This window comes from Tamandua tetradactyla, chromosome 5 (assembly GCF_023851605.1).
Source record: "Tamandua tetradactyla isolate mTamTet1 chromosome 5, mTamTet1.pri, whole genome shotgun sequence".
In the NCBI taxonomy this organism is placed as follows: Eukaryota; Metazoa; Chordata; class Mammalia; order Pilosa; family Myrmecophagidae; genus Tamandua; species Tamandua tetradactyla.
In genome coordinates this window covers 108,085,619-108,105,746 of record NC_135331.1, presented here as the reverse complement: position 1 = coordinate 108,105,746, position 20,128 = coordinate 108,085,619, and the positions used below count along the sequence as shown (strand labels likewise).

Sequence of the window (20,128 nt, the reverse complement as noted above, 5' to 3'; positions counted from 1 at the left end):
ATAATCTCCTCATTTAAAGGCTGACTAACAACTGTAATTCTACTTGGGATCTTAATTCCTATATGGCATATAATGTCACATATTCAAAGGTTACAGATATTAGGACCTGGACGTCTTTGAAGGCCATTAGTCTACCTTTCACAGTTCTGCATTCCTCTCTGGATATAATAACTAATATATTAAACCATTTTTGGCTTGCCAGTCTCTTTTTATAGAAAATGCAAGAACATAAACGTGGGTCAAAAAAGGCTTATCACAAAACATTATCCCTAAGCTGAAATAATCTAAACTTTTGTTGCTTTTCCTTTTAGGGATGGATGGGAAACAAGTCTTGCTTTGGGCTGCTGCTATTGGCTTCCTGCCTGTCTTGGTCATAAGAGTATGTGAAGATTGTGATAATTCCTTTTAGATAAAGATAAGAGATAATTCTTAAATAGATTCACTATCTTATAGGCAATGAGGACACTATGCACAGTACTCACTCAAGTTCTCTTAATGGCTGTATTAGGCAAGTACTATCCTAATTGTATTTAATTTTTTATGCTAACATATATACATATATACAACACAAAACTTCTCATTTTAACAGCTTTCAAGTATAAAATGCAGCGGTATTAATTATAATTAAATAAGTACTTGAGACATGAGAGGGTTGCAATCATCTATGTGAGCCTTAAAGTTTCTTAAACAGACTGCAAAACTTGTGGTGAACAGAATGCATTTGTTTCCGGAGACCCTATTTCTTTGAATGAAACAAGGTGATGTTCGGGGAGCATGTTGTAGAGTAGAATGTCCTTGAGTTTCAATGGGTCAGGGGTTTTTAGAAGAGAAAGAAGAAATTTAATCTGGAAATGGTAGGGAGTCCCCAACCTTTTCTCTCATCTAGACCAGAGCTAATAGCACTCTGAAAAGGAAAAGTGGCATTTCCTATGTATGCAGCTGAGGGGGGAAATGATGTCCATAGGGACAATCACTAGAGGAGACTCCTGGATTCAGTATCTGTGCCCTTACCCTATAAACTAAACTATCCATATAAAATACATGATAATAACTGCTTCCATATTTGAGTAAGTATGCTAAGGGATCCTATCCATTTAGAAACTGTGCTAAGTTAAGGAAGTCTTGTCAGTTGAGGAAGGAATAGATACCAATCATATTATACTGCATTACTTTTGCCACATTTTTTAAAAGACTTGAAGTATATGTGATATCTTATGCATACTCACTTATATACATAGCTATTCCTTATAGCAGTTAATTAATAGGGCAAAAATGTGAAGATGTAGACTCTGAGTTAATGACACTCTGGAGGTTTTGTATTCAATAATAAATTGCTTAGTTTTGCTTCTGTGGTGGTTTGAAGTTGTATGTACCACAGAAAAACATGTTTTTAAATTTAATCCACTGCTGTGGGTGTGAATCCATTATAAGTAGGACCATTTGATGAGGCTACATTAGTTTAGGTGTGATCTGCCTCTATCAGGATGGGTCTTAATCATATTGTGGGATCCTTTATAAAAGAATGAAATTCAGAGAATAATGAGACAGTCATAGGAGAAGCAGCCAGAAGTTGAAGTTCAATAGAGCCCAGAGAAGAAGGGAGGGATGCCACCATATACCTTGCCCTGTGACAAACTAAGGACAAAGGATCACCAGCAGCCAGCCCCAGAATGCCATAGTCTTTGGGGAGAAAGCACCTTCTTGATGATGTCTTGATTTGGTCATTTTCCCTATCTCAAGACCATGCGTGAATAAATTCCCATTGTTTAAGTTGAACCCATTTCATAGTATTTGCTTGAGCAGCCTAGGTAACTACAATAGCTTCTCCCAGACACATACCTTTAGGTAAAGATTCAAGAGCAAACAGTCTCTTGGGAAGGTGAGGAAAAAACTTGTAGGGAAGTAGGGAATGAGCCGAGGAAGGGAAGTCAGCCAGTAAAAGGTGAGATATCAAACCATCTTTTGTACCCAATAATGGGTGCTTCAATATGGCCCAAAGTATCAATCATAAACTTAAAAAATCCCAATTACAGAATATCCAGGGTGCTGTTCTATAAATAGTGTTATAATGCCAGATTGACATTCAGAAATTCTGGAAATCAGCACTGGAGAAAAGGAGATTAATATAGTGAGAAATCATCGATTTAAAAATGCTATAAAAATAAAAATAAATGCTACATATGACTGTTTATCTACTTTAAACTACAAAAATATAATTACCTACAGGTCTGCAAATAATACATTTTATGTGATGTTTTCTGTTTAAAGGAAATAACACTAATTAGTAATTTCTCATGACAGGCAAAACCAGGTGATAGCATCCCATATAGGACACTCTCCACCGAATCAGCAAAAGTCCAGGAAGAAATTGTCTCTGTACATAACAGCTTCAGGAAAAAAGTAATTCCACAAGCCAGCAACATGCTGAAGATGGTAAGATTAACGCAACAACAGCTACAATTATGTTGGCAACGATAATGATTTTAGCTGAGTTCTTACTAAGTACTACGCACTCTCAATATACTAACTTGCTGGATCTTCACAAACAAGCCCATGATGCAGCCGAAGAAGAAACTGAGGCACAGAAAAGTTAAGCAACTTTTTACCAGACCATATAGTCAGTCGATGACAGAGCAAAAATTCTGACCCAGGCACACTAGCTGCAATCTTAATGTACCCTAGGGTGGTGCTTCTCAAACTTCAGTGTGTTTAAGAATCACCTAGAAAACTTCATAATGCACAGATTCCTGGGCCCTACCCTCAGAGATCCTGATTCAGGAGGTTTGGGGAGGGACCCAAGAGCTTGCATTTCTAATATGCTCCCGGATGATGCTGATGTTGTTACTCAATATAATACACTGTTTAATGAATCGTGTAAGGCATTGCACAGCTGTCTTCATTGAGCAGTAGTTCAGAAGCGAAGACCCTGGTCTGATTCTAAGTGAAGTATGTTGTCAGTAAATAAACACCAGCAGATCTATTTTCCAGGTCCCTCGCAGCTCATGAAAGATCTATTTTCCAGGTCCCTCGCAGCTCATGAAAGGAGAGACACATTGTCTTTCCACTATAAACCTGATATTTAAGCTGACTGGGTGCTATGCTGCAGAACACATTTATAGAACTACCAGGCTTATCAGGTGGTTAGTCTCAGATTTATCGTCTCACAACAGTATCACTCAGGTTTCTGGGCTTCCTTGCCCTGGTTCCTTAAATCCTGGACTAGTTTAGGGTAATGAGAGTTTGAACTAGTACAAGTCCTAGGGGGTGATGCTAACCCACATTCACGTGAGGCAGAAGAAAAAGCAAGTAAACAGAAAAATGATATTGATATGATGACCTTTTGGTCATCATAGAATCCAAAATGTTACTTGAACAAAAGAATTAAAATCAACAGATACCCCACAGACACTCTTGCGGCTAGCATGCAGGAGGTGCTGACTGTTGACAGGCACTCTTCAGGTACCTTATTACATCAACTCATTTCATCCTCCCATAATCCTGTGATGCAAGCGATACTGCCATCCTCCACCATACATCGATGACACTGAGCTGCAGGGAAAACAGGTAACTTATCCAAGCTCTAAGTGCTGGAGCCCAGATTCAAGTGCACATGGGCTGGCTGCAGGGGTCCTGATCTCAACCACTCACCTCGCTCGGGGCACACAGAGTTCAAACCACGTATTTTTCAGAAGAGAAAACAAGTGTGTCTAGATGCCAAAGAGATTACAGAATAAATATTGTTTAATGAATCGTGTAAGGCATTGCACAGCTGTCTTCATTGAGTAGTAGTTCAGAAGCGAAGACCCTGGTCTGATTCTAAGTGAAGTATGTTGTCAGTAAATAAACACCAGCAGATCTATTTTCCAGGTCCCTCGCAGCTCATGAAAGATCTATTTTCTCCAGCACTTAGATTATTGCCTTATAATTGCCTCTGATTTCAGAGGCATTATTGGAGACTTAAGGACAATACAAATAAAATATTAGAAAATAATATAAGAATGAATATATATTCAATTGCCATGGTATACCTGTATGAGAGATCAACAAGTTAACAAATTTTAAGTGTACCAGTAAAAGTGAACAACATTTCAAAGGAAATATGAGAGTTGAGCTGTTCCATAAACCATGTATAGGACATTTATAGAGAGGAACTGTTAGAATTAGCAGCAGCAAATTGAAGGGACAGTAGGACTAAATAGGCAAACCCTTCTGCCAGGTGGAGATATTCCAGAAAAGGAAAAAAAAAATAATAATGTCAGGAACATATGAAATAGAACAACTGATAGCTTGGACTTGGTGCAACAACAATGAATACTTACTTGTTGCTCTTAATCATGGATGAATCACAAAAAGGGGAGGGGCCTTTAACCAATGTTAATGAAAAGTAATGTCCTGGGTAGGCTCCTTGAATTGCAAACTGAGAATAATGGGTGTTGCAGGTATGTTGCTCCAATAAGCACACCGAGATGGAGATTAGCATACAGAATATTTCTCAGGGAATGACCTCCAGACTTATAACTACCTGTGCAAGTAGGGAGAAAAGTAAGACAGGGCACAGAATCCCATAGGAAGCTATACACCTGGGCTGGTCCTTCTGAACAGTTCTGAGGAAAGTGGCTCCCCACATCTACCACCTCTTGGATGAGGGATTGTCTTGGGAAGGGGATATGCCCTTGGATAAGGACAATTCCTAGAGAGGGCAGACAGTAAGAGCTGTCTGTGGGCGGGACTCGCAGCTGCTGGGGAACTAAGTCTGTCAATCCAGAAAGGGACCTGGGTAATGCATCACAGCATCTACTACAAGGTGCTAGCTGTTATTTTGCCAGATAAATTCCAATATTTCCTAAGAATTTAGTGATTGGTCACACTAGGCAAGGTTTCTTTAAGAATGAATGCAATGATATTCCCACTGCAGGAATATTGGGCCCAATGAAATGTGTTCTATCAGCATTCCTACTTCAGTTAGACATAGCTATGACAAAATGCATTTCTAGGGCATGAAACAGTAAGAAACTCCAAAAATATATTTTTTACTGTGTGCTAAGCTAATGAGCTATTTTGGAAATGAAATGCTCCTGTTTAGAAATGACAGACTCCCTAATTCATTTTATAGCTTAGTAAACGCATCAATTTGAAGGGTAATTCTGAGAATTCTCCACAAGATGGCAGCATATGCATATATTGTAACAGTTAAATCTCTGCACCAGGAACATTACTGAAAATCTGAGTGTCATCCTAAATGTATGTCTTCTATCGAGTAGCTAATGCTTTACATAAAAGCCCATGATAAGAACAAACCCCCCAACTTTTGTTGGTAATGTGCTGTATGCAGATACAATGGCAGTCTTTTTTTTTTAACATTTTAATTGTAAACAACAAATGCACAAATTTTTTTTGCATATTCATCATCATGATCATTTCTTAGAACATTTGCATCAACTCAGAAAAAGAAATAAAAAGACAACAGAAAAAGAAAACGAAAACAGAAAAAAAAATTATACCTACCATACCCCTTACCCCTCCCTTTCATTGATCACTAACACTTCAAACTAAATTTATTTTAACATTTGTTCCCCCTATTATTTATCTTTATTCCATATGTTCTACTCATCTGTTGACAAGGTAGATAAAAGGAGCATCAGACACAAGGTTTTCACAATCACACAGTCACATTGTGAAAGCTATATCATTGTTCAATCATCATCAAGAAACATGGCTACTGGAACACAGCTCTACATTTTCAGGAAGTTCCCTCCAGCCTCTCCATTCCATTTTGGATGACAAGGTGATATCTACTTAATATATAAGAGTAACCTCCAGGATAGCCTCTTGACTCTGTTTGGAATCTCTCAGCCATTGACACTTTGTCTCATTTCACTCTTCCCCCTTTTAGTCGAGAAGGTTTTCTCAATCCCTTGATGCTGGGTCTCAGCTCATTCTAGAGTTTTTCTCAATCCCTTGATGCTGAGTCTCAGCTCATTCTAGGATTTCTGTCCCACATTGCCAGGAAGGTCCACACCCCTGGGAGTCATGTCCCACGTAGACAGGGGGAGGGGGGTGAGTTTGCTTGTTCTGTTGGCTGGAGAGAGAGAGGCCACATCTGAGCAACACAGTGGTAGTCTTTTAAGTGAATGTACATACAGAATAACAGGATGAATGTTAGAGAAATCATTTGTCACGCAGGCTCCTATCTGCTAAAAAATAAGTTCTACCTTTCCCTTTCACCTGGAACAAAGCTGTTGCTGAGATGTGCCTGATAAAATGTTTCAATTCAGCACAACTGGCACACATTGACAATTAAGTATACACACTCTGGAGCCAGACTAACTGATTTCAAATCCTGTTTTGCCACTTCCTGATTGTGTAACCCTGAAAAATTCTTTAACATCTCTGTGCCTCAGTTTACTCATTTACAAATTGGGGATAACGATTTTATCTATCTTGTGGAGTTGTAGTGAGGATAAAGTGAGGAAAATTATATTCAGAGTTAGAATAGATACTGGTACATGGTGTTAACTATTTTTTTATTCACAATTTTAAATTAAGATGCCAGACCTTGTACTTGCCTCTAATCATAGGTATCATTTATTTATTGAGCATGTAGTGTAAGATTTAGTAAATGGTAATGGTAGTGCATGGATTTTCACTGAAATTTTGAACAAACTTTTGAGTGTGAATTATGGTTCACATCTTGCAGATAAAGAAATCAATATTTGAAGAGATTAAAGTTTGAGTCCATGGAAAAACTGCTAATAAATGACTGGGGTGGATTTCTAACTCTGTTTTGTGTTACCCAAATATTTATTTAAACTCTTGATTACTAAGAGTAGCTATATGTAATCCTCATTATCAAATTCTATTTTGTGACTTCAAGTTCTAACCACATTAAATTGGAATATTTGTCTTCCTCTTCCATCTGGAATGTTTAAGAGTAATATTATTATTTAAATGTTCAGCTTACAAAAATGAAGATGTCTCTCACCTTGCACTTTCAGAAACAATAAATCATATTAAGGAAACATTAAAAGGATCATGTGGTTTTTACTCTCTCATTGTAGAGTTGGAGTGAACATGCTGCACTAAACGCCAAAAATTTGGCATTGCAATGTGATCCAACAGAGAGCAACCCACTTGAGAGACGAATTACAAGTAGGTATATGTCTCTATGACTCACCTGTGTGCTCAAATATTCCCAGGAGTTATTAAGTAACCTGGGAAGGGTGAGTTAAGTCAACTAGTCTGTATTTGCATTTGCCCACACGTGACCCTGAATTGTAGCCTAATAATTGTTTTAGTCTTATTAATTTCTTAAATTTGGATATTCAATTTTTCAGGTTCCAATGTACGTCATCAGGAGAGAAGTTTCAAAGAATTCAATGTTACAAAAATCCACTGGTGACTGGATAGGCTGTTAGACAGCAAGTCTTTGAATGCTAATACAGTTGTGAAATGACTTATATGCAATTCTATGTAGCTACGCATAAGAACAATTTTAGCTGCTCAAAAATGAGTCCATATCGTGGAAATATGATGACCATATAAGTTAGGGAGCTCACTGCCAATTTCCAGAAAAGCCATTAGAAATTCCTAAGCAAGTGACACTAATAACATCTGTGAGATTCTCTAATTTTTATTACAACATAATAAAATTTACTAATGTAACTTCCATATCTACAGATTAGGCACCTTAGAACACACTCTATATCCTTATTGAATAATTTTTCAGCAAGCAAATTAGATGAAGCAAAGCTATTTTAGTCATTCTCCAAAGCCCTTACCACAAAAGAAATTTCCTATATTGTGTGCTTTAGCATATGTCACTTGCCAACATTTTTTTTATATCTCAAATTTACTGGTTTATATAATCATATATATGATCTCTCCACTTCACCATTTACCCACTTTAAACATATGTATAACAAGAAAAAGGAACAGGTAAAGAACTTTAGAAAGGAACTTAGGTGTAGGAGTCTAGAGGATTGGGGTTCTATATTTACAAGCAACAGTAGGGCAACAGAACATAGCACCATCAACAAGACAGATTTCCTCAGCCACAAAATTGCTCACAGTACTCTGAAAAGTAGAAGGAAGATATTGACGCTTTTATTTCTCCCGAATTGAGCTGGTCTTCCTAATTGGTCTGACTTGCTGTGCAGTGTCAAAAACAAAATTAAAAAGCAAACACATACACACAAAAAAATCAAAAATAAATTTGTACACAGCAATAAATGCAGTCCAGTGAAAATAGTATTTTTAAAAGATCCTTTTTAAAACTAGTCTCTTTAGGTAAAATACTGTTCTCTTAGATTTCCTCTTCTTCAACAGACTTAGCAACCTTGTGTCCCATTCCTGGGGCATATGGAAGCTTTGAAGATACCAGCACCATACCCACAGACTTCAAGTCCCAGTAGTTGCTAAATCCCTAACACAGGCATTTCTCAGAGTTTGGTGGCTCCCACTGATTCTGCCAAGGAAACATACAGTAGCCTCAATTTCCTACTCTTCCTTACACCTTTCTAAATATTTCTAAAGGCTTACCACTCCCATTGATTATGGGCACTGATGAAACAGGATAAACAATTAGGGCAGGAAATAAAGCCTCTGATATTTAATGTTTTTGCTGTCTCTTTTCTCTCCACAATCTCTTGTACCAGTAGGTTCTCACCCCAGGCTTTGAACTTATTTAAATGCATCTTCTCCTGAAGTGGAGAAGAAACGATGGCCCCGGTAAATGAAAACCTATATTGCCTACCATAGAGAAGGAACACTTTAACCTGAGTTCAATATGGCTGATGACTGATGTATTAAGTATAAGAGATTAATACATTTTAGGCAGTTTTCCGAAGCCCCATCAATTTTCTTTACATGACAAGTTTAGAAGGGGGTGTGGTTTTCTGAGAGGAAAGACACAATACACTGTGAAGGGGAAGGTAGGTGTGGTTGATTTTTTTTTCATCTTCAATGTGGTACTATCACTTATAAACCCACTAGAGAACTGCCTTCACTCCTATCTATTCCCTTACATTGGAGTTCAATCTCATTAGCTAACCATTCACCCATCACTAGCTTCTATGTATGATTGTTACATGATTAAACTAGGCATGATTGCTAGGAAGACTACCAGACTTGATGTGGAAACATGTGGGGGACCAAGCCTGAATTAGACGGCATGGGCAGTCTACTGTCAGAATCCGAGATGGGGGGGGGAGGTTAGAAGAGGAGTGGTTGGACCGGTATAGGGCTGTGAGGTTGTGGGACCGGGAGAGAATGTGGGGGCTGGTAGAGATGAATTAGCTACGTGGGTCTTCCATACTCCAGAGAGATGCAGGTCACTTCTGAATGCCATGCTCTATCAAGAACCCACAATACCAAATGATGACCAAATGAACATACAGTTATTTCAAGGTGTTTGCATGATGGATGCCTCTGTGGGCGCTGTTCCAACTCAGAGGCTACTCTATTTGGTATCATTCTTGTCCATCAACTTGGAAGTGGCAGAGACTGAAATGTCAGTTGATCTGATTTAAAACCTTGCACATCATCTACTCTTGACCTCTCACCAAACATGAGCACCATATGTTAATTCATCAAAAAGAAATATAAGTTTACCACCTCAAATTAGACTGGGTAATCTGACTAGGGAAGCAATTATTAAATTAACATGAAGTGAAATTTCTTTGTACAATATCCCCAAATTTGCAGAATAATTCAGCCCCTTTTTCTCCTTTCAGGTGGCTTTTGTGGAGAAAATTTGCAATGGACATCTTATCCTATATCATGGTCAGATGTGATTGGACTCTGGTATAATGAGTCTAAATACTTCACATTTGGAGTATGGCTCCCAAAAGATGAACTGACTGATCATTATACTCAGGTAACCTGTGTGCTGGTGAATATACACATTGGTTAAGTGACTTACGAGTGTTAAAAATGTATGAACGGTCATAAGTGGCCATCTTATTGCAAACTTACACTTGAGCCACTGAGTTCCTCTTATAATTTGGAAGCCAAAGAAATGTGATTTCCCTGATAAATGATGTAGACAAGACACTTGACATGTATTAGTTCCCTTCTTTACTCATTTGATTTTTCAGAAGTCACAAAATCACAGAGCAGCAATCTCTTCTGTAAATTGAATATGCAATATTTGTAGACTATTTAAGTAATTCTAAATTTACTAGCATTCTCTCCTTCTCTCTCTCTGATTCTCTTTCTGACTCACCGTGGACTCATGGATGATAGTTGTTTTAATTCATTGTGTCATGTGCATGCTCACATTGGACCTGCTTTGGCCAATGGAACTATTTCCAAGCCATCTACTGCATCCTTTTACCTTGATTCCATTAGGCTCTGAGTACTTCTTGGCCTTAGACTTGTCAAGATTTTCCAGTATCATCTCATACTTTTCCTATCCTATACAGAAACGATTAATTTCTCCAAGGAGTTCTGGTTCCTTTTAGTGGGAAATAGCATTTAGAAACCAATGTCAGAGATGTAGGTGTGTTTAAGGACAGAGAAAAGATGGGGTGGGAGAGGAGGAGTAGAAAATAATAAACAATAAAGAAGGAGGAGATGAGGCCAGAGAGGAGTGAGGTCCTATCACTGGAGCCTTGTTAGCTAGTGTAAAATTTTACATTTTATTCTAAACATAGTGGAAGCCACTAGAGAGTTTTAAGCAGGGAAGTGGTCTGATCTGATTTATGCTTTCAAAAACACTGGACTGCAGTATGGCAAATGAGTTAATTTCAAAAAAGTGACTTTGAATATATTAGGTGGAATATTTTCCATTAAAATATAAACTAAAGAATTGATAATTGGGTAGAAGATTTAAACACAGCATGGAAAAAAAACTTCAAAAGTTGCAAAACAGCTATAGCCTCTAAGGCTCAAACCCATATTTGTCCACTGATCAATTTTACAAAATCTGAAATAATACCTGCTTAGAATAAAGCCTACTCAGCACTGACCTGTTTTCAGGTTTCCCTACGTTTGTGCACAGTCCTGTGCTTCTGCGCAGCCTTCTAAGTCCCCTGAAGTAAAACCCCTCAGGGCTTCTCAAATCCCTCCCTATAAGACCTCTTGCTCCACATTTCCTTTTTACATGTTTAGTCAGGCTCTTGTTTGCTCTAAATGGTAAAGAAGCCCCAGGCATTTTCAGTGTTAAACAACTGCTGCTGCTGATCATTATTAACGAATGCTTCCAGATATGGCTTTTACCACAAAGCAAGCTGCGAGATGGGTCAAATGACATCACAATTCTGTGCCTGTGGTTTTTCCAGGGAAAGCTGAAACAGATCATTTAGTGACAGTGCTCTGGGAATGAAACTTTTTGAGATGCTCCAGGACTGATCTGCCCACTCTGGCGGCTGCAGTGCTACGAGTTTCCACAGGCACTGTGGCTGCGAGGCTGCAGGATCTCAAGGCTGCTGAGGAGCTGGGGGAGAAAATGGGAGCAGGGCTTCTACATTGGCACAAGTGGTGCTGCTCTTCTGGAGGTTCAGCAGTTTTTCTTGAATAAATGCTTCTCAGATTGTTGTGGGCCTTTGGATATATTTCTAAAAGAATTAAATTGATTTTGATAATTTTTACCAGCATTTTAGTTGTTTCTATGGATTGTGGGTTTACAGAGATCCCCAATCGCCCATTCCAGAAGTGCTGCCTCTCCGGTATTTCTTTACATGGCTGTTTCCCCCAGTAAAGGCAAACCCTTTGAAGACCGGATTAGTAATGATTTTTTAAAGCTGACAAAGATAGAAATTTAAAAACCATAGACTCAATCACTTAACATTGGGCCATCTATTCATATAACCAAAATATCAGAGGATAAAAATAAAGTGATCCTCTGGAGAGCTAAAATTCAGAGACATTTCTAATATCAATTCCTACCTCTTAATTCTTTAAGATAAAAATGAACAAGGGGGTGGTAAATGGTGGCTCAGTGGCAGAGTTCTTGCCTGGAGGGCTGTACTCATTAGTACATATCAGGTAAACCATATGCTGTTGAGGGAGATTGAAGCTAATGAAAGTCTTCCTCTGAGAAACAGATGAGACATGTTCTAGTTTGCTAACTGCTAGAATACAACACACCAGAGATGGATTGGCTTTTAATAAAAGGGGATTTATTTCATTAGTTATTCAGAGGAAAGGCAGCTAACTATCAGCTGAGGTTTTTTCCTTCTGCAGGAAGTCACAGGGTGATCTCTGCTGGCCTTCTTTCCAGGCCTCTGGGTTCCAACAGCTTTCCCTGGGGTGATTTCTTTCTGTATCTCCAAAGGACTGGGCTGAGCTGTGAGTGCTGAGGTGAGGTATGCTGAGCTGCTTTGGCTGCGCTACATTGCACTCTCTCATTTAAGCACCAGCCATTAAATCAAACATCATTCATTGCAGCAGGCACCCTCCTAACCAACTGCAGATGTAATGAGCAACAGATGAGGTTCACATGCCATTGGCTCATGTCCACAGCAATAGAACTAGGCACCTTCACCTGGCCAAGTTGACACCTGGATCTAACTACCACATGTCCACCCCTTGTCAACTTGGCAATTATACACATCACCTTAAACAATGTTAAAGTACAAAAACTTCTCTTCTGGCTGTGGACCTATGAATCTCAAAACAAGTTATCTGATGCCAATATGTAAAAGAGAGACAGTCACAGGATCCATAGGGAGAAACTGGGAGGAAAACCTGCAGGGCAAACACCTTGGATTTCAAAGTCTGAAAGTCGTTCATCCTTCAGCTTTAGAAAGTGGCAGTCCCACCCTTTCCAAGGGCTTACGCAGTGGCCCGTCTCTTTCTAAATCCACCCCAGGGAACATTGAGAAGACCACCTTTTTCTCAGCTCCACCCTTTCAGGCATTGGGGCCACACCTGGGTTCTCTGCCATTTCCGGGAACACATGTTCAACCCCTCCATCTGGTGGTAGCCAGGCTCTCCCCAGTCCCCAAGGAGCGTGCTGTACCATTATACATTCCCATCATCAGTGAATAAGTGTTCCAATTTCACCACATCCTCTCCAACATTTGTAGTTTCCTGTTTGTTTAATACCAGTCATTCCTGTAAGTGTGAGATGATATCTCATTGTGGTTTTGATTTGCATTTCCCTTATAACTAATAAAGAGTATATTAGTTAGGGTTCTCTAGGGAAACAGAACCAACGGAGAACACTCGCAAATATAAAATTTATAAAAGTGTCTTACATGATTGTGGGAACATACAGTCCAAAATCCACAGGGCAGGTTGTGAAGCTGACGATTCCCATGGATGGTCTGGATAAACTCCACAGGAGAGGCTCACCAGCCAAAGCAGGAAGAGAACCTGTCTCTTCTGAATCCTCCTTAAAAGGCTCTCAGTGATTAGATTAAGCATCACTCATTGCAGAAGACACTCCCCTTGGCTGATTACAAATGGAATCAGCTGTGGATGCAGCTGATGTGATCATGATTTAATTCTATGAAATGTCCTCATTGCAACAGACAGGCCAGCGCTTGCCCAACCAGACAAACAGGTACCACCACTTGGCCAACTTGACACATGAGCCTGACCATGACAAGTCATTTTATCAAAATAAGGCACAGTAAAAGTACTCTGAGCAAGAATAGGGAGACTCTACCAAAGTCTCCAGCACTAGCTGAGCAAGATAAAACCTAACAAGGTTCATGCGGGAGTAGAGAGCCACTTATATGTTTCATTATTTAATTCCCACCACCCACCCATGACAAAGAGGACAGTATTATTAAGTAGGCACATAAAGCAAACTGCTGAGTAACACCCAGTCAGAAAGCAATAGAAATGGAATTTGTGTTACTTCGCCTTGAAAGTCAATGCCTGTTCTCTGAGCAATAAGAAATTTCCTTACATACTTTGATTTTTATATAACCACCAAGCAGCCTTCTTCATGTCATCTGATTTACCAAACAGATTTGACTAGAAGAAGAAAATGCACTAGGATGAAAGGAAGTCACTTATGTTTCCTAATGAGAATTTATGGACAGATTTTCTAGTTCCACTAACACTGAATCAAGGATAGTTGAGACAGAGTTCTGATCATCCCTGAATGTGCTGGATAATATAATCTGGGAAATGAGTCCCATACACAGCCATGTACAGTCCATAGCAACATTCAAGCCCCTTTTGAGCATCAGCTTATGCATTACAAAATAATCACCTCTTTTTTTGAAGCCTACACCCCCACACCATCTAGCTCTCATATCCCAGAGGAAAAAAAAAACACTGGAATTTTACTAAGACATATAGTCAGAGTCCCAACATATTCCCAGAGAAAAATTAGCAATGGAGAAAATGTCAATCATCAAGTCACTTTCCCCTGTCAGCCTGATTTTCTAAGCCTGGTTTCTCTTGGTTCCAGCCGTGTGTGTGTGTGTGTGTATGTGTGTGTATGTGTGTGTGTATCTAGACACATGGAAAGTTTTCTGTTTCTGTGACTTCCTATAAACCCTTTCAAAGCAAACCTAAAAGCAAACATATGTTTACTTTTAATTGTAGATAACAATATTGATGCTCATTCATTTAGTAAAATATCAAATCTGTAATAAAGTAATCTATCTTTACAGGTTGTTTGGGCCACTTCTTACCTCATTGGTTGTAGCTTTTCATTATGCTCCAGAAAAAAGAAAACTTACTATTTCTACATTTGTCACTATTGCCATGAGTACGTATTATACAGTTTGGTTTCTCACAGCTTATAAATATGTCCCTCTAAGTAAATATATGAAACATGATCTAGTCTTCAAACCATTAAAAAAGATAACTCAAGGGTGCACAGGTGGTTCAGTGGTAGAATGCTTCCCTTTCATGCAGGAGACCCGGGTTCAATTCTCCTAAAGATTAGGAGATCTTTAGGGACTAGGGACAAAATGTCCTTGATATATATTTATCTTCATATTTTTCTTTATATCAGATTTTTACTATTTTTTTCATTACTAGAATGAAAAAATTCAGAACTATTTACCAGAAACTTGCTATATAATATTGACTCTTAAAGTTGGTATTAGTTAAAGGGATATAAACTTGAGCTAGCTTAAGCAAAGAAACAAGGATATTTATTTCAAAAACAAAGAAGCAGTTCAAGAACTCAAGAGGGTAAAAACCTTTTAAAAATCAAGTGTTCTTCCCTGTACTTTGGTTTTTTTGGTCCTAATATTGATATATGTCTTCTCTTTAGAAATTAAATATTCATGTTACAGATTCTATCACAGGTATAATCATAATTCCTAGAAAAGATCATCTAATTGCTTCAATGAGATCTGGTGTATGCCTTAATGATATCCACATTATGTTCTTAGGCCACTGCACATGAGAAGTCTTTTTAAAAGCTTCACATAAGCCTTAAATACTTCCTCTTCCATAAACATTTTAGTTTTATACACGTTGATGTACTTCTTTTATCTACAATATGTTTTTCTACTAAAGACATTGATATGTACAAAGTTTGTAAAAGTTCTCATCATATAGTACAAGATAAAATGAGAATATCTCAATTTTTAAATCACTTAACTTTTTTTCTTAACATTGATAAGAACCATGCCTTCTTTAGTACTGGTTTACCAAGTCCTTCTGTGTATAAATGAAGAATGCTGTCCTGTGGTAGATGGCTGTAGGGCCCACTTTCCAGTTCAAACCAGACTGCCCAAATGTCCCATGGCAGAGGTACAAATTGTCTGCAAAAATTCTGTGACATTGAGTTAGCTGCTCACATGCTAAAAAGAAAAATTATCATTATTTAAGTCTAGAAATCTTATACCCATCTGGAAGATTATTCTTGTTTTATACAAGTAGATTTGTACAGTTTGTTTTAAAATTGGCTGAACACAATGGGGAAATATGTATATGCATTTTCCAAATATGAATTTTTATGAGCCAATTTTACTTTTTTCTTCATTAAGGGGGAATGATCCTGACACAATTATTACACCTTATAACATGGGACTCCCATGTGGAGACTGTCCAGATGCCTGTGAAGATAGACTTTGCAGTAAGTGAACAAATTTAGTTTGCTTAAAGTTGACTGTTGATCTGGGGTATGTCCTTTAAATCAAGCATTTAACAATATGCTTCCCCCAGGAAAGATCAATGTTATTTCTTTTTACCTGTCCCAGAGTGATCAAAGAAGGTTGCTGATTTCATCCATTGCAATGGAAATTTGAATGCCTAGATCTTAGAACATGAATTCCTACCCAAAAGTTTAGTGTTGCAGATAAAATGTTACTATAAGTGTACCATCTGCTCTCTGAAAAGTTTCTGGGCTCCCTTATTAAGCAGCCCCTAAATTAGGAATATTGTTTTCAGTTTACCAATGTCCTCAGGTGGCTTGCTGATCCACCACTCCCCTGGCTAACTAAACAATTTTCATGACATGCAATTTATTAATGAGTGATCCATTTTCTTCAGTGCTTCCTTTGAAATATCAGAAGGTGTTTTCTGATGCACACACAGCTCCCTTACAGTCTTTCCTTTTATTCTTCAGTAAACCTTAGCTAAAGGGAGGTATAAACGAAATGGGTACCAACTATATGTTCATTCTGCTAGAATTCCTCTTACTAGGAATCCATGAAAACATAATTCCTTAATCCCGCAGGATAATTTTATTTGAAATTTTTTCAATGTCTGTGGAGAAATACCAAATCCAAGAGTTCTCATACTTGGAAGGCCAGAAGACTTATTTTCCTTCATATGACCAGGTCATTCTATTTGCATATTTTGGGAAAGCAAACAAATATGTAAATCCATTTACGAAACTATGTCACAGTAACCATAAGGCCATTGCTTGCTTGATTAGACAAGTGGACACCATTACCTAGCCAAGTTGATGCTTAAAATTAACCATCACAACATAAAGAGATGTTGACGAAACAGTAAAAAGTAAAACAGGAAGTGTGTAAAATTTATAAAATTGTTATAAACTTAATGTCATGGCTGCAATTTATAATTGAAAGAGAATATATGTATTATAAAAATCATCAGCCTTAATAGTGCATATTCTTAATTTAAGTAAAAAAAATTATATTTGACTTCATATAAAAATATGGATATATGAAGATAAATGGTATCTTAAAAAAAGATACTATTTTTCAATGTTGACATTTAGGGAAATTCAGGCTAAAGAATACTTTTGTAAGGTTTATACAACCTTCATCACAATTTACACAACTTAAATATGGTGGGTATCTTAAAATTCACTGGAGAATTTTGTGTGCATTTCTGCACATGGATGTACATGGATGTATGGGTGAGCCTGTGCATGGGATAGAGCCAATTGAGAAGGTGCTGCATTGCTAATTGAGAATATCTATGATAGAGAGATTATATGAGATTTTTGCCTTTAATAGATGGGATTTTTTCATTTTTACATTGAGCATATATTACTTTTATAATTCAAAACCGAAGTCTAAATCATTAATAATAAAACATTACATAAGTAGACTACTTACAATGAATGAATAAAAGTTTCATTGCTTTATTTTACATTCCTTATAGCACTGATGCTTTCAAAATGACAGTATAATTGAAATGATGATTCATCGCCAATCTTAGATGTACCCCTCTGTTTTGGTTTGCTAAAGCTGCGAGAATGCAATATACCAGCTTTTAAAAAGAGAATTTATTACATTACAAGTTTACAGTTCTAAGTCAGTGAAAATGTCCAAATTAAGGCACCAATAAGAGGTTACTTTCACCCAAGAAAGGCTGATGCCATCTGGAACACCTCTGTCAATCTGGAAGGCACCTGGCTGGCATCTGCTTGTCCCTTGCTCCTCGGCTCCATTGCTTTCAGCCTCTGTTTCTTGTGGGGGTTACTCACTTTGCTTCTCCAGGACCAGGTTTCATCTCTTGGCATCCCTTGGCTCTCTCCAGGTTCTGGCTCACTTAGCATCTCAAGGGAAGGTGTAAGGGGACCTCTGCTGAGTCCTGCACCTCCAAATATTTGAGTCTCTTGTCGGCTCTGTCAACTATGTGTTATCCAAAATGTTCCCTCTTAAGGACTCCAGTAAGCAATCCCACCTTGGATGGGTGGAGATGCATCTCCATGGAAACCACCTAATCAAAAGATCCCAAGCAGCAATGTTGAATGAGGATTAAATAACATGGCTTTCCTGGGGTACACAACAGTTTCAAACCAACATACCCTCCATCCCCCCAAAAAAATCCTGACAAAAGAAACCTGTTTTAAATCAGGTAACATTTTATCTTCTTCTTCTGTTTTTTTTTTACTTTGCATTGGCAGGCACCAGGAATCTAGCCCAGGTCTCTGGCTTGGCAGGAAAGAATTCTGCCATTGAGTCACCATTGCACTGCCCCATTTTATCTTCTTTTGATAACTACTCTCATTTCACTCATCACCTGTTGCTCACTCAGATTTGATTAACTAATGCTAATCACATTTAATTAGCTATTGACCATAAAATTTGGGCATGTATCTCTACAAAGATGGTCTCATTCTTCAATTACTGTGATATTTTGAGACAATGTTTTATAACCATGAGTATTATTTCATTTCAGCTAACCCTTGCCCCTACGCTGATGAAATCATTAACTGTAAGGAGCAAATAAAAATCCTCGGATGTAGCCACCAGTCAGTTGAACTACTCTGCAAAGCTAGTTGTCTGTGTAAGACTCAGGTAAAATAACCCATTAATTCCTATATTTTGCTATAAAGATAAGGAGATGTCAACCGGATTATTTCTTTTAGCTTATTTTGCTACAGTAGCTGTTACTGGATTTCATTTGGCTTTAATTGTGTCCTAGATACTAAATTTTTTTAATCAATAAGAAGATCAGTTTATTTCATACTTTCCAGCACTGAAACAGCCTGAGCTAACATTGCTTTATTGTTTCTTACTGCTGGAGTTGAAGGTCAAGTTCAACATTGGCCTCATATTTAAATCATGACTTATAGTCCTTAGGTTGGTAGATGATACAACTGAATCCTTGCAATAAAAACTTTGCTAGTTGCAGAATGTTAAACTCATGCCCCTGCTTTCCCTATGACCCTAAATCCTTCATATTAGTCTTCCCTGCACAACTAACATCCATCAATAACTTCTTCACTTTTTCATTTTACTTCTACTTCAAATTAATTATTCAATCCATCCACAAAGCAAAGTAAACATTACATAATTGGAGATGGTTTAAATGTATCACATATCATTGTCATTTCTAAATATATAAGTGAAATAGGAATAAAAAACATTGTGTGGCATTAATTTAACTTATTACATATTCAGCACAGTTTACATACGGTGGTCTAATGCACATACAGAGGAGATAGTCTACCTCATTTCAAAGAAATTGTGGAAGATATATAAGCAATATAGTATAATATTAGAAATAAATAAGTTCCAGAAGACAAATACTTAGCATATTATTACTGCCACATGAGCATAGAATTGCTTCTGTTTTTAGAGTTAGTAAAATTTCATGAGTAGAATGAAGATTATGCATGGGAACCTCAGATTTAAGGGTGCAAAGAATGTGGTAATTTTGGGACAGTGGAACAACCCAAGTAAAGCCTATTAACTTAAAATGCATGGAAGATTGAGTATTGAATAGTCTGAAGTGGGTGAAATAAGAGACAGAAATAATTGCCAGAATTTTAACCTTTTGAGCTTTTGCCCAAATACCCCAATTCCACTTACCCTTATATTTCCTTACTCATTTCAATGTGATGTTTGGAATAAAAGAGATAGGAGGGTATGTTACAAAAGAAGGGTATGCCTCTCACCCACTCTGCATCATATGATGGCACAAGTCCTTGGGTACAAAAATCTGTGAAACTCCATGAATAAAGACCATTCAAGAATGATGCTTCCTTGGCATGATGCCTTTCCACATAGACTGTGGGCATCTGACAAACTGTAAATACTTGAGAACAACTTTTGATTTCTTTTTCATAAACTGCACGCTAGATCTATCTGATTGATTTTAGCAATCTTTTGAGTTATTATTGTCAGGGAATAACTTATGTCTGGAAAGTATTGATCACATCACTGGGATACTGTAAATAGGCTGGCATTTCATAGCTGAAATATTTGCTATCTGGAACACATTACAGAAAACCTTACCAAAATAGTAACACTTTATTCCTAGAAAGTAAATGAAAGATGAACAT

The 20,128-nt window shown here is 37.7% G+C and overlaps 1 protein-coding gene across 1 annotated transcript; it reads left to right on the top strand.

Annotated features, from left to right (window-relative positions):
• Positions 1–313: 313 nt before the first annotated feature.
• Positions 314–18,647, top strand: CRISP1 (cysteine rich secretory protein 1). Its single transcript, XM_077162047.1, has 7 exons — positions 314–379; positions 2,302–2,433; positions 7,059–7,149; positions 9,732–9,874; positions 14,574–14,671; positions 15,906–15,994; positions 18,520–18,647. The coding sequence occupies exons 1-7, from the start codon at positions 314–316 to the stop codon at positions 18,645–18,647; spliced, it is 747 nt and encodes a 248-aa protein (XP_077018162.1).
• The last annotated feature ends 1,481 nt before the right edge of the window (positions 18,648–20,128 follow it).